The 15,864-nt window shown below is 35.3% G+C and overlaps 1 protein-coding gene across 3 annotated transcripts in view; it reads left to right on the top strand.

The window, feature by feature from the left end:
* The window catches only part of ZCWPW2 (zinc finger CW-type and PWWP domain containing 2), a 146,726-nt gene that overhangs the window by 111,310 nt on the left and 19,552 nt on the right, over nt 1-15,864 (top strand). For all 3 annotated transcript variants that reach the window (XM_035705258.2, XM_035705257.2, XM_049099714.1), the window contains 2 exons: nt 11,279-11,337; nt 12,821-12,888. In XM_035705258.2, the coding sequence (XP_035561151.1) occupies nt 11,279-11,337; nt 12,821-12,888 (127 nt within the window). The remainder of the gene's footprint in view (nt 1-11,278; nt 11,338-12,820; nt 12,889-15,864) is intronic.

Below are 15,864 nucleotides of genomic sequence, written 5' to 3'. Positions count from 1 at the left end.
TGAAACAGACTTCCAGGAAAGTGATTTTTTTTTTTTTTTTTAAGATTCTCTTTTTAAGTAATCTCGACACCAAACATGAGGCTTGAACTCACAACCCTGAGATCAAGAGTTGAATGCTCTACTGAGCCAGGGGTCCCTGGGGAAGTGATTTTTAACAAGATAATCTTTAATAACTGAGTAACTAAACATGCTAAACTAGGTTGCAAGGTTTACCTCTTTTATCTTGAATTACACTCTAGAGGAATTCTATAGGATAACTACTAGCAGTAAAATACTAAAATTAGACAAGATTGATTAATTTTGGATAAAGCTTTTTATATACCATTTATGAAAGCAAGCAAAGATCCCTTGACTCAGAGTACCTGTTTTCTGATGTGGATAATTGTATTTGCTCTTTACATTTTATTAATTTTGTTTTAATTTTGTAAAGATTTTATTTATTTATTTGAGAGAAAGAGAGAAAGAGAACGCAGACGCAGAAGGAGAGAGAAAAGTAGAGAGCCTGATGTGGGAGCTCAGTCCCAGAACCCTGAGATTATGAACTGAGCTGAAGTCACTTAACCAACTGAGCCACCCTGGCGCCCCTATTGTTTTCAGTTTTATTTATCTAAGTAATCTCTACACTCAACTGTGGGGCTCAAACACATGACTCCAAGATTAAAAGTTCCATGCTCTTCCAACTAAGCCAGCCAAACCACCCCTGCTCTTTTTTTTTTTTTTTAATTTTTTACTTAAACTCAATTGCCAACATATAGTATAATACCCAGTGCTCATCCCATTGGCTCTTTAAATGTTAAAAAAAAAAAAAGTTTACTTTGGGACTTACATATTTGCTTAACCCTTTTTTTGCTTTGACTTTTGGCCCATGGATCTAACTCTAGCCAGTTTGATCTCCTTGTCATTCTCATAAGATGGGCGGTGCGAGTGGGAGGACCTGGGAGAGGACAAATGTGCCTTATCTTCCCTGGAGATGAAGCAACAGTGTCCTAGTGTGAAGGTCATGCTATTCTCCAAGTTCACAGGGCTTGCCATGGAAGGAGGTGTTGGCTAGCAGCTGGCTATAAAGGACATTGTTACCATCACAGGGCTGCAAGGGTGTCTCTTGTTGCTGGAGTTGTAGTATTGAGGGTGTGCTATAAAAGGTACAAGTGGAAAGGAATATTAGAGATGCTTTCTTAAGCCAATGATTTCTCCAGTGCAGTGATTATCTGTGAAAATTCAGGTTTCATTATGCACATGTGGTATTTGGTAAACAGAAATTTATGTTTATCAATGATTATTTCTCTCTCTTAAGAATTGTTTTCATACTGGAATGCCTGGGTGGCTCAGCGGTTGAGTGATCCGGCTCAGGGTGTGATCCCGGGATCCAGTATCAAATCATCAAATCCCACTTTGGGCTCCTTGTGAGGAGTCTGCTTCTCCCTCAGCCTGTGTCCCTGCCTCTCTCTCTCTCTCTCTCTCTCTCTCTCTGTGTGTGTGTGTGTGTGCCTTTCATGAATAAATAAATAAAATCTTAAAAATATTTTTTAAATAATTGTTTTCATCCTAATTACTAAAAGCAAACAAAAAGTTATCATTTTTGAATGTTACCAATTAAAACAATAGAAATGTTGAACAAAGTAGTTTTGTTTCTATATACATAATGGCCATTTAAAAACTCACTCAAGATATTAATTCAGTTGGAACTCAAGTACTTAAATACTTAAAAGCTGGTGAAAAAGATTCCAGAAATTCAAAACTTTTCAGTCAGAACTCTCTATGTATTCTATTCTGTATTTTAATGTTGAGCCAGAAGGTAATAAAGAGAATTCTACAAAATGTGCTTGCTCTTTTGTTAAGAAACAAAAATCTCTTCAAGTTGAGTCCCAGTTATCACATAAGTTTCCAGGTATTGTCCTTTGTTATTTGAACTAAAGGTTATGTTATGCAGCTTTCTTCCATTTATTTTGCTGATTATATTTATTACAACTATTATCCTTTCTCTCTGATTCAGAGACACATCAGTCACCTCTCCAACATGAAGCCACATATAAGATGAATCTGATTTTCTTCTAAAGTTTGGAATACTCCTCATCCACCATCATCTTTCTTATCCCATTTCATTAAAACCAAAAACAATGTTACTAATCAATAGAGTCATTATTGACTTAATGTACAATAGGAATTTGAATAATGAGTTTGTATTTTATAGACTATAGCTATTACACTAAATATTAAAAGATCTTTCTATGCCTAATAGTAATAATTACTGTTTTCCTGTTTGCGAAGGGAGAGCATTATCACTGGAAAAAATACAGGGTCAGTGAAAATTAGTAGGATTAACTTATGACTTATTGGAATTCATCTGTATTTTCAAATTGATAAACATTTGGCTTCTTCCCACAAGCCTTCCAACTTTTCATTTATATTAGACAGCACAAACCCATTGCCTTTCTTGAAGACCTATAAATTATTACCTTTTAATTCTTTAGAATTATAATAACTTTAAGATGATATTTATCCTTTTTGTTTATGTATTTAATATCTTCACTTTGATCCAAAAATAATTTGCTGTGTCATGAAATTCATATATTAGATACACATCTTAAATCTGTATGTCCCCTACATACTGGGGAACGCAGTCATACAGATCAAAGGGAGTTATATCTTCCATCTCCTTCCATGAATCTAAGTGCAGGAGTGTCTTATTTCAATCTCTGGAATCCCCAGAGAGTTATTTAAAGACTTAGATCTACACAAAAATTTTGAAAGAATATTTTTTAAAGTATGCTTTTGCATAGTCTATGCATTCCAACATAGAAGAGAGATCATCTTCTTTTGCATAATGCTTAAGATAAATGATCAGAAGGTTTGACATTGATCCATGGGTCAAAGAATCAGGCTGGTTATATTTACTACTTGAGTTGATAGAAGAAACAGATAATGAAGCTCTCAACATTCATTCTTTTATCCAGGAAAAATGTGTATGGGTACCATAACCATTGAATGCTCTTGTGCATCAGTTTTTTGGAGTTTAATTGTAATATAGGCATACCTCATTTGATTGCACATCACAGATGTCATGGTTTTTACAAATTGAAGGTTTGTGGCAACCTTACGTCGAGTAAGTCTATCTGCACCAGTTTCCCAGCAGCATTTGTTCATTGCATATAACTGTCACATTTTGATAATCCTCGCAATATTTAAACTTTTTCATTATTATTGTATTTGTTATACTGATCGGTGTTCAGTGATCTTTGATGTTCTATTATAATTGTTTTTGGTTGTCACAAACCATGTCTATGTAAAACAATGAACTTAATTGATAAATGTGTTCTGACTGTTCCACTAACCATCCATTACCCTGTCTCTCTTGGGCTTCCCTCTTCTTGGGCTTCCCAATTCTCTGAAATATACAATATTGAAAATAGGCCCATTAATAACCCTATAATGGCCTCTAAGTGTTCAAGTGAAAGGGAGAATCACGTCTCTTACTTTAAATCAAAAGATACAGGGGATCCCTGGGTGTTCCAGCGGTTTAGCGCCGCCTTCAGCCTGGGGTGTGGTCCTGGAAACCCGGGATCAAGTCCCACATCGGGCTCCCTGTGTGGAGCCTGCTTCTCCCTCTGCCTGTGTCTCTGCCTCTCTCTCTCTCTCTGTGTCTTTCATGAATAAATAAATAAAATCTTTAAAAAAATCAAAAGCTACAAATGATTCAGCTTAGTGAGGAAGGCATGTCAAAAACTGAGATAGGCTAAGAGCTTGGCCTCTTACACCAAAAAGCCAAGTTGTGAATGCAAAGAAAGAGTTCTTGAAGGAAATTAAAAGTGTTACTCCAGTGAACACATGGATGATAAAGCCAAACGGTCTTATTGCTGATCTGGAGAAAAGTGTTAGTGGCCTGGATAGAAGATCCAACCAGTCACAACATTCCCTTAAGCCAAAGCCTAATCCATGGGAAAGCCCTGTCTTCAGTTCTGTGAAATCTGAGAGAAGAAAAATTTGAAGCTAGCAGAGATTGGTTCATAAGGTTAAAGGAAAGAAGGCATCTTTATAAAAGTGTAAGGTAAAGCAGTAAGTGTTGATATAGAAGCCACAGCAAGTTATCCAAAAGATCTAGCTAACATCATTTATGAATGTGGCTCCATTAAACAACTTTTTTTCACTGTAGATGAAATAGCCTTATATTGGAAGGAGATGCCAACTAGGACTTTCTTAGCTGGAAAGAAGTCAGCGCCTGGCCTCAAGGCTTCAGAGGGTAGGCTGACTCTTGTTAAAGGCTAATGCACCTGGTGACTTTAAGTTGAAGCCAGTGCTCACTTACAGTCCAAATATTCTAGGGCCCTTAAAGAATACGCTATATTATCTATTATGCCTGTGCTCTATAAATGGAACAACAAAGCCTAGATGACAGTACCTCTATTTACAACATGTTTTACTGAATATTTTAAGCCCACTGTTAAGATCTGCTGCTCAGAAAAAAATGATTCCTTTCAAAATATTACTCTCATTGACCATGCACATAGTCACCCAAGAGTTATGATGGAGATGTACAATGAGAGTAATGTTGATTTCATACCTGCTAATTCAACATCCATTCTGCAGCCCATGGATCAAGGAGTAATTTCAATTTTCAAGTCTTATTATTTAAAAAAATAAATTTTAAAAGGCTGTAGTTGCCATAGAGAGTGATTCTTCTGATGGATCTGGGCAAAGTAAGTTGAAAACCCTCTGAAAAAGATTCACCATTCTAGATGTCATTAAGGACATTTGTGATTCATGGAAAGAGGTCATAATATCAAGATTAACAGGAATTTGGAAGAAATTGATTCCACCGTCATGGATGACATTGGGTTATTCAAGACTTCAGTGGGGGAAGTAACTGCAGATCTGGTGGAAATAGCAAGAGAACCAGAATTAGAAGTGGGCCTGAAGATGGGACTGAATTGCTGCTATCTCATTATAAAACTTGAATGGATGAGGAGTTGCTTCTTATGAACAAAGAAAGTGGTTTCTTAAGATAGAATCTACTCCTGGTGCAGTTCCTGTGAAGATTGTTGAAATGACAACAAAAGATTTAGAATATAACAAACTTCATTAATAAAGCAGTGGCAGGGTTTGAAAGGATTGACTCCAATTTTGAAAGTTCTGTAATGGGTAAAATGCCTTCAAACAGCATCATGCACTACAGAGAAATTGCTTGTGAAAGGAAGAGTCAGTTGATGTGGAAAACTTCATTGTTGCCTTATTTTAAGAAATTGTCACAGCCAGCTCAGCCTTCAGCAATCACTACCCCGATTGATCAGCAGCCATCAACGTCAAGAGAAGACGCTCTATGAGGAAAAAGACTAGGATTTGCTGAAAACTCAGATGATGGTTAGCATATTTTTTAGCAATAAAGTATTTTTTAAATTAAGGTATATACATTTTATAGACATAATGCTTTGTGTGCTTAATAGACTACAGGATACTATCAAGATAATTTTTCTATGCTCTGGGAAACCAAAAAATTCATTTGACTCACTTTATTACAATATTCACTTTGTTGCAGTGGTCTGGAACTGAACCTGTAATATCTCCAAGGTAGACCTGTATGTCAATTCTAGGAAATCTTCCTTAAAAACCCTATGTTCTCCTCTTGCTAAAATATCCAGTAACTTTAGGAAAAACTATGGAAACTGGAATTGTTTGCAACAGACTTAGATTTTTAGAGTTTTCAAGTAGAGATCAAATAATCTAATTTACTGGTACCATTGAGTCAGATAAACAACTGTGACATAAGTTCTACTTTTCATGGAGGTCTTTACTCCCTGGATACCCTGTTTCCATTAGCTTTTAGGATTCTTAATCTCTTTATAGATATAAGAGAAACCTGTCCTATTTTAAAAAAGCCTGATTTTGTTATGTTTTACCTCTTATATAGTCAAAGACCATTAAAAAAATTAAGTCCAAGACTTTAAAATTTATAAGTAAAGTAGCCAATAATAGAGCTTCTTGAAGTGTGCTGTTACTTGTATCCTCAGCCTGGATTGGGAGATATCAATGGAAAGTCTTTCATGCCTTCTATTTAAGGTGGTCTAGTGGTCAACTTCTATTTTTAGGGAAAATACTCTCCTCTGTCTCAGCTCACTGCTTGAATACACACTACAGTGTTTTCTCTGCTAAGCCCCTCAAAGCAGAGAAATCCACAGTGCTTTAGTGAGAACTTACACATAGCTAAAGATAGTGCAGAGGATAGCAAGATATTTATAAGTCATATTGCCAGAGACTGATCTCTGATACTGTCCAAATCTTGCAGGAATACTGAGCTCTACCAAGAGTGACTGGACTGGAGCATGTGGTAATTGACTGACATTTATGTAAGAAGCACTAGATTTGTATTCTCTCTGTTAAAATCATGTTTAAGATAGGACTAGAGAATGATTATTTTAACTTTCTCCTTTTTCAAAGAAGAGTGAAAACAATCATTATCTAGGCCTGAAGACTTAACTTTATTATTTGTACTCTCCGGATACTCAGATTAAGTAATAACCATCATTTACAATGCTGCATGAAACTAGTTTTCATCCTTATTCCAAGCATATCTTCCCAGCAGGTTTTCCAAAGGGAAATGAAGATATTGGCTTTTCCTCCTATATGATAACTTTTGACAAGGAGTTTGTGTATATTATTCAAGGCACATATTCACGTTTGGAAATTCTGTCAAAGTAGGCAGCTCTTTAGTGATCATTGACTGACAATTACTCTCAATGGAAGGTTACAAAACATATTTATGTCTTCTATGAACATAAAATGCTGAATCAAAATTTTATGCCCTCAGATTTAACACAAAGCTGTTCTTAAAAATAAAATGGTTTTAATTTAGATGAATAGTGACTTAAGGAAATGGGCAATGTCAAGTTACTTTATGAAGATTATATAAATCTGATGTAAACACAATTCCTACAGATTATTTTGGCAATCAAAGGCAATTCTGTCATTTGCCATTCCAGTCAGCAATCCTAATTACCACTAAATATATAAATAAATATTTTTTTCAGTAGATGGCATTTGCTCTCTATACATATGCCTCTTGTAGATGCCTCTATATCTAGCAAGAAAAGAATTAACACTTGTTTTGGTTTCTTTAAAATCAATGACAGTATATAGCATTATATTTGGATGGATGGGTGTTGACTAGACTAATGCCTAGAAAACTCTAGTTTGGGTACAAGTCACCTGAAGAGCTTACTTAAATATGGATTTCTGGGCCTCACTCCCTGAGTTTCTGATTCAGTAGGCCTCAGATGAGCATGAGAATTGCCTGTCTAACAAACTCTCAGAGGCTGCTAATTCTGCACATAGCAGCCCTGACTCTGAATAGCATGAGGCTCAACAACATAGGAGAATCAGATGTGGAACACAGGAAGAGAAGTGGAAGGGATGAAATAGATAAAGATTATAAGTATCTACTTGTGGGTTGAATAGTAGCCCCCAGAAAATATGTTCTCCAGGAACCTCAGAATGTGACCTTATTTGGAATTAAGGATCTTTGCAGATGTAGGTAAGGATTTTGATATGAGATCATCCTGGATTAGGTGGACCTTAATCCAATGATGAGCATCCTGAAGAGTCTCTCCATAAGAGACAGACTTCTATCCTACAGAACAATAAGTAAATAAATTTCTGATGCTTTCCCAAGTTTGTGTTAAATTGTTATTGCAGCCTTGGATAACAAATAGACTCCCATAAGTCCAACCATACCAAAACATCAAGTTCTGTCATATGCTCTGAGGAAAAAGGATAGAATTCTGATACTAGCCCAGTGGATTAGTATAATAGGTTAGACAACAGTTGAATATTGACTAATTGTTGAGCTCTGTTAGATATTTTCTGGGATGTTATTTAATTTCATCTTACCCCCAAATGCTTTGAGGTAGTTATTTTTTAGCAGTAATTATTAAAGATCTTGAAATACAGAATGGTCATTTAGTCAGAAAATACTTATTACATGTCTGCTTTATACCAGGCTCTTGCTACATATTCCAGTGGTAAGTGATTTACCAGAAGTGATACAGCTAATAAGTACCAGGGATTAAATTCAAATCATGATCCTGTCATTCCAAATTCAGTGTTCTTCTCCATCATATCATATTTTATCAAGGCTTGGAGCTGGAATGTACAGGGCATTTGGCAATACTGACTACTATGGAATATTTTGGCTGCTATGGAATATTTAACAAAGCAGAAAGGAATTTATTATCTCTAACAGAAATCTCATTGATTTATGGAAGGTATTTAACAGTATTTCTTTCTATTAATACCTATGAAGTAGTTTGTACTTTGTTACCTTAATCTTATTTCCCCTTGTAGCAACCCTTTTACTTTAAACTCAAATATGCACATAATTTAAGCTGATCCTTAATAACAAGATAGAAATAATAGCTCTACATTGTCTTTGGAGATGTAGAACAATGATTTTTAGACAATAATATTTCCATATACTTTTTACTTTACTTACTTTCCACAGTGCTGGAAAAAGTGCTTGAATATTACCTTAAGGTTAAAGATTACACACACAAAAAAATCCACTTATTTTTTAACATCATAATAATATGAATTCCCTGAGTCTTCATACAAACTTCTTTTGAATGATTATTAAGGTATTTAAGCTGTTTAATAATGCTTTAAGAGTTATTAAATTAAAAAAAAAGAGTTATTAAATTCAACCTTCATCTTATTATAATCAATGCTTTTGAACATACAATGTAAATGGCACTCTGCTAGCTGCTAAACATTTAGTACATTAAAAAAAAAAAAGTGTTCCCACCCTTGCAGTGTGGATGCTTGTATCAAGATCAGTAAAATTAAGATCAATGTAACCGTGAAAGATTTAGACAAAATGGGCTAAGAAACTGCTCACTTTCACAGGTTAAAGTGAAAAGATAAATAAAAAGAAGCTAACAAATATTAAGGTGAGAGTTGCATTGAAGTTTTATCTTAGGAAATGAGGGTAAATTGTATGAATTTGTTAAAGATTTAACTCAACAACCATGACAGTACAGAATGGACAGTAGCACTGGCACTATTTTTTCCTAGTGATAATTTGTTTTGATTGTATCTTTCTCTGAACATTTATTCATTCATTTACTCTCCAAACACTTCACAGGCACCTATAGCATACAAGGTTTGGCATGGAGATAAATATATTATCCAGTGAGAAGATAAGTCACGTGTACTATTAACTAAAATGTACTACAGTGACTGATCTAAATGACATGGATCATAACTCTTATCATGGATTGGTTCGTGGGTGAATGTAAATTCTATATCTATGAATTAATTACAAATTTTATTCACCTATCTTTTGGATTTTGATTTCTTATATATTGCATTTTAGTCAGTGACTTTGGTCTGTAAAATAGAGAAGTTACTTTAATACTTTTGAGGCTTCCTTTGTGACCTAGTAGGTGATCACATTTGTAAATGTTTCAGGCTTGAAAATAATACATATTCCTTAATTATTCAGTGCCAGTTTCCAGTGCTAGTTTATTAAACTTCTTATTTGTGTTACTGAACATTACTGTTTCTTTGCTAATTTTTTTGCTTTATCATTTTCATATGAAAAGTAAATTAAAATATCTCATTTTAACTGTAGATTAATCAGTTTCTACTTGCGATTCTTTTCTGTTTTTTGCTTTATATATTTTAAGGCTGAGCTTCTAGGTATGTATAGGTCAGGACTGTTATATTTTCTGGATGGATTGTTTCTTTTAGCATTAGATAATAACCCTTTTATCTCTGATTATGCTTTTTTTTCTAAAGTAACATTGCTATGTTGGGTTCCTTTTGTTAATCATTTATATGTTATATTCTATCTCTTTACTTTCCATTTTTCCATGTCATCAAATTCTTTAAAAACTATACCTTATTGAGATGTAATTTATTCACTCTTTTTTTAAAGATTTTATTTATTTACTTGAGAGAGAGTGAGAGCCAGAGAGATGAGCAGTGGGGAGAGGCAGAGAGAGAGGGAGAAACAGACTCCCCACTGAGCAGGGAGTCTGATGTGGAGCTTGATCCCAGGACCCAGAGATCATGACCTGAACCAAAGGCAGACACTTAACCTACTGAAACACCCAGGCACCTTAATCACCCTTTTGAAGTATGCAGTTCAGTGGTTTTTAGTATGATCACAGTTTTGTAGTCAATACATATAATACTTCAATATGTACAGTCAATACAATGTAATTTTAGAACATTTTTTCATCACCCCAAAAGGAAACCTCACACCCATTAGCAGTCACTGCCCATTTCCCACCTTTCACTAGTCCCTGGCAACTACTAATCTATCTCTGTCTCTATGGATTTACCTTTTTATAGACATTTTGGATAAGTAAAATCATACAACATGTAGTCTTTGTGTTTGACTTTTTTCACTTTTCACTTAGCATAATGGCTTCAAGATTCATCCATGTTATAGTATTTGTCAGGACTTTGTTGTTTTTAAAGGTTAAATAATATTCCATCGTATGTATAGACTACATATTATCTACCCATCGATGGACATTGGGTTGTTTCTACTCTGGGGCTGTTATGAATAATGCTACTAGGAACATTTATATACAATTTTGTATGGACATAATGTTTTCACTTCTCTTAGATGTATACCTAGGAGTGGAATTATTGAATCATAAGATAATTCTACATTTAACATCTTGAAGAGCTGTCAAACTGTATTCCAAAGTGGCTCCACCATTTCACATTCTTACCAACTGTGTGAAGGTGCTGATTTCTCCACATCCTTCATCTCATCTTCACTTAGATATTAAAATCCCAAACACTTTGCACCTATCCTGGTACATTTTTGTAGGCCTTCACCATGTCAGTTCCTATCTGTATAGTTTTGCACTCCACGTGTTTCTGGCATCTGAATAGTTCTTTTTCTTTCTCTAAAGGTGATTTATGTTTTTAAAACTTAGAGGTTGTTTAACCTAGGGATTATTATGTGTTTAACCTAGTATTACTATATTATTTTGAGTAGTATTAAGTGAGAAGGGGAGTGAAATGGGAGATGGGCATTCATATTGGATTAGTCTACTATTCCTGGAAGTTGCACAGATCAGTGTAATTATAGTGACCTTTAAGTGGTGTAATTGTAGTGACCTTTAAGTGGTTGAATTGGGGTTTCAGGTGTGGTTGAGAGCTGTGGGCCAGAGTTTATCTTCTGGACTAAATTACTTGGACCATAGGGCACCCATTATCTTACTGAACTCATCTAGTCCCAGTTTAACTAACTCATCTTTTTGTTATTTTATAGATGCAAGTTTCCAAAAACACTACTGAAAAGAAGCAGCCCAAATTTAGAAGAAGGAAAAGGTATGTTTTTTATTGAGAAGTATTATGATAAAGTTGAAAATTGGATTTAATTTTTATGACATTTCCCCCTGATTCTTGATTCTTTTTCTCTAAGGAAGCATTAAAATTTTCTAAAAGAATTAAAGTATAAGTAGTAGTCTTAGAAGTATGGAGAAAGGGCAGCCCTGGTGGTGCAGTGGTTTAGCGCCGCCTGCAGCCCAGGGCGTGATCCTGGGGACCCTGGATTGAGTCCCATGTCGGGCTCTTTGCATAGTGCCTGCTTCTCTCTCTGCCTGTGTCTCTGCCTCTCTCTCACTCTCTCTCTCTCTCTGTGTCTCTATGAATAAATAAAGTCTTAAAAAAAAACAAAAAAAAAGTATGGAGAAAGTTTTATGTTTATACAAATATGTTGAAGCAGAACTGTTGAAGATTAATATCATGGGAGCAAGCAGATGAGAAGCAGGTGCTTAGTTTAAAAATAGTGCAAACCAGAAACAGACCTTTATAATGAACTGATAAGCCACTGATGGCAGGTTTTAGTGTTTATCATTGAATCAACCATACAGTTTATTTACTTATTTTTTTGATGAATGATAATCAGTGCTATATTAAAAGGAGCCCTGCTCAAAGACAAAGTCTGACTCTGGTGTAATAGTCCTTCTCTTATTCTTTGTCCTTTTTCAGAAGACGGATAATTAAATTTTTTTTAAATTTTTTTAAAAATTTATTTATGATAGTCACAGAGAGAGAAAGAGAGAGAGGCAGAGACACAGGCAGAGGGAGAAGCAGGCTCCATGCACCGGGAGCCCGATGCAGGATTCGATCCCGGGTCTCCAGGATCGCGCCCTGGGCCAAAGGCAGGCACCAAACTGCTGCGCCACCCAGGGATCCCAAATTTTTAAAAAGGACTTACTGTCTTATCTTAGTTATGCTTCATAGTAACCCCATCAAATAGGTAGGGGGTGTATCATAATCATTTCTGTTTGAAAGATGAAAAGTTTATGACTTAGAGAAACTAAATGGCTTTCTCAAGATTTTCTGGTTAGAGAAAATGTGTTTGAACAAATGTTTTCTGACTCTAAGTCAGCAACACAGTATGGTGGGAGAAGCATGGATTTTGCAGTCTGACAGAATTTAGCTGTGTCATGCTCAACCTTTTCCTGCACTGTCAAATTTCTCAATTTCTCAGAGCCTCAGTTTCTTTATAAAATGAGAGTAGCAATTACTTATTAGGTTTTTTGGGGAAAGATTACATGAAAAAGCCTATATAAGGTACTCAGTGACTCATTAGTGATTTTTACCTAGTGAGAGCTCAGATCAATATTATTTCCCTTTGATTTTTCACTGTATCCTGCTGTCTTACTGTATAAAACAACCAAGGAAAAGTGCCTCAAGATAAAGGAATATATTCATAATTTACAATTATCAATGAATATACACAAATAACCATTTAAATATACATGATTGGTCTTTTGAAACTAAATCTGTCAAATTCGTTTTCTAGGAAAGCTATTTTAAAATGCTCTTTTGAAAATGTTTGTTCAGATGATGCCTTATCAAAGGAAAACATGGGTATGTGAAGACCTCTCCTGCTTTTAGTTCTTTTGCTTCTATTTAATTCTACTAAATGTAGTTGTAATTTTTGAAAGGAAAAAAAAAACGTTTATATGTGTGTGTGTGTGTGTGTGTGTGTGTGTGTGTGTGTATACATACGTATATGAGAACTATTAGTAGGTCATTTTTGGTATTGATTTATATCCTAGAAATTTTCAGTTGTCTTTAGGTTTCTATTCCCATGAATTAAATTTTTCTGGCTCCGTCATGTATTTAATTAAAAAAAAAAAAAAAAAACCAACACCAGAGGTTGTGGGAGGAAATACCAGAATCAACACATTAAAATCCCAAATCTCTCCATTCCAAAATTATTGGGGTCCTGGAAATGCCAATGGGAGAGAAAGAAGAAAAGCAGCAGCCTGGGGCTTCCAGCTGAATTAATTGCCATTGATATTAGAACACAGTAGGGTGAATGTGGAATGCAGAGAGAAAGTTTTAGTTTTCAAAAGCACTTTACTCTTCCTTCATTTTCGTTTTTCTTGAAAAACAGGCAAATGCTTATTTGCAAGATGGAACTTTTGGCAGCCACGTAAAGAGGTTTCAAAGTCCATTAAACCCCGAGATGTTATCTGAACCATATTCCCTCTCTTTTGTGGCTACCCCCAGGTCCTATGGCACTGTGTTTCAACTGACTAAATAAGCCATTCATCTTTAGACCTATTAAAAGAAAGTAGTCAGAAGAAGGACAGAGTAGTTATCTTTTTTAATCCTTCTGTTCCCCTCCTAAGCCAGTAGAAAATTCCGTAGTTTCTATCTCAAATTTATTCTGCTGCTACTTTCCTGCTAACCCAGTGCCTTTTCTTAGCTATGTTGTCCCTTTGCCTTGCACGATTAGTTCAAATATTCCTGTAGAAAGGCAAAAGTCAGCTTATCCCTGGACTGAGTTCCCACTAGGAGACCTTGGTACTCAGCTGAGGGCTCCAGTGCTAGGGTCCTTCCTCATCCAACTCATGGGGCTACTGCAGAAGAAATCCATCACAACCAGAAATCCATTGTCTGGAAATCACTCTTCCGCATAAATGAGTGAATACATCTCCATAGTTATCCACTGACACCCTTTCAGTAGTCTCACATTCTCTGTGATTCTCAAGTCTCAATAGTTAATTGTTCAAATCATTAACCTAATCTATGTTTTACTCCTCTATCCCATTTTGAACAACTAAAAAGCAGAAACATATAATCTACTGTGTTCTTTGCAAGTGCTGACTAGTTAACTACTTCTTGAAAGAGTGGTTCTTTATCAGTAGATCAACCCCCCTCGGTTTTTTTACTCCTACCCATATTTCAGTGGATTCCTTGATCTAAGTCTCTGATATCACTTCTTTTCTTCTTGGCTTGAAGTAGGATCAGTCCTAGATCAAGTAAAAATTATACCATCTTCTTCATGAATGTCTGCCCTACTTTTTGGAGCCACTTTAAAATCTCCCATCAGTTTATGCCCAGATTTGCTATTCCTTTCTGGATTTTAAGCCCTACCATTTGCTTTTCTTTCTTCCTTAGTTAGAGATCAGGAGGAGAACTAATTAATAAGTGTATCTACTTTACCTGTCCAAGTGTCAGTTGTTTCATCTGTGATAAAGATATGCAGTAGAAGCCCTTTTATCCAACAAGGAGAGAATATCTGGAAATTAATAGACAAGTTGAGGAATCATTAAATAATGTAAACTGTATGCCCAAGGCTATGCAGATTTAATCTAAGAAATAGCTATTTGCGGAGCATATCTTTGTTTGGGGAGAATTACTACAGGAATATTATTAATTATATTTGTATTGTCCCTCTAACTCATCTTTTTTCGGTGTTTAGGGACAAGAAAATTCATCTATAGTGATGAAAGAATAATACCAATAGTAATAATGATAGCCAACACCTATAACAATAACTATGTGTCCTCACTGTTCTAAATGTTTCATATATATTTATTTAGCCCTTATAAGATCTATATGAAGTAAATAAGGTAGATATTATTATATTTCTCATTTTATCAGTGAGGAAACCAAGACACTTAAGAGGCTATATGGTTTTTCTAAATCATGTATCTTCTTTAAAGTGTGCAGCTCTTTCCTTGGTTGCTTTGAATATCAAGATTCTTAAAGCTAAATATGTTGGGTTTGGGCACAATACTTGTAGTTGAGTTAAGCAATTTTAAGATTTCAGTATTACTCTTCTATACCCCCTTAATGAATTGATTTTCAATTTCTTTTTATCTTTGAGTTTTTGTTATTTGTATTGTGTCATTGGTTTTTGTTGGTAAAGGATTCATTTCTTTTGGGGTAGTAGACAGTTTATAGAATTTAAATAAATAAAAAATTGGCATGTTATCCAGGTTCAACTAATAATCTATGGCATTCATTAATAAATTAGCAAAGGATATACTCATCAGCTACCTGAAACAGATAAGCATGGGAAAAGATGGTTAATGCAGGAAAGGTCTATATCATGGGGAAAGCCCTAGGGAAGCTTAAAGGCCTTAGGGGCTGGGGTTGGGAGGTAGAACAGGGTGACAGGGAGAAAGGTGATTTCTTGCTGCTCAGGGCAAACTTTTCTCACCTACTCTTGGTTTAGAGTTACCTTTAACCTCTGTACTAAAAGGTAGGGTTGGCCCACATACCCCTTTCCTAGAAAACTCCTTGCTTCCTGTTTCTGTTTGTGTCTCCAGGAATGGCGCTCTCCTCTTCATTACACTCCAACTTGTATTTTACTCACCTCTACCTTTAAATTGTGAACATATAAAAGGAGTGTTTGTGATTACTTAATAACAAAACAAAACCCAAGTACTTTTTCCTCTTCCTCACCGTCCTGTATACAAACACCTTCAAAATTTCAATATTGAAATGACCCTGAAAGTTTATTGAAGGTGATATTTTTCAGTGCCAGCTTTGGGGTAGGTAGCCTAACCAGTAGGTTCTTTATATATGGAAATAAACAGCTTCTTT

This window comes from Canis lupus, chromosome 23, assembly GCF_003254725.2.
Source record: "Canis lupus dingo isolate Sandy chromosome 23, ASM325472v2, whole genome shotgun sequence".
NCBI lineage: Eukaryota > Metazoa > Chordata > Mammalia > Carnivora > Canidae > Canis > Canis lupus.
This window is presented reverse-complemented; position numbering and strand designations above follow the sequence as displayed.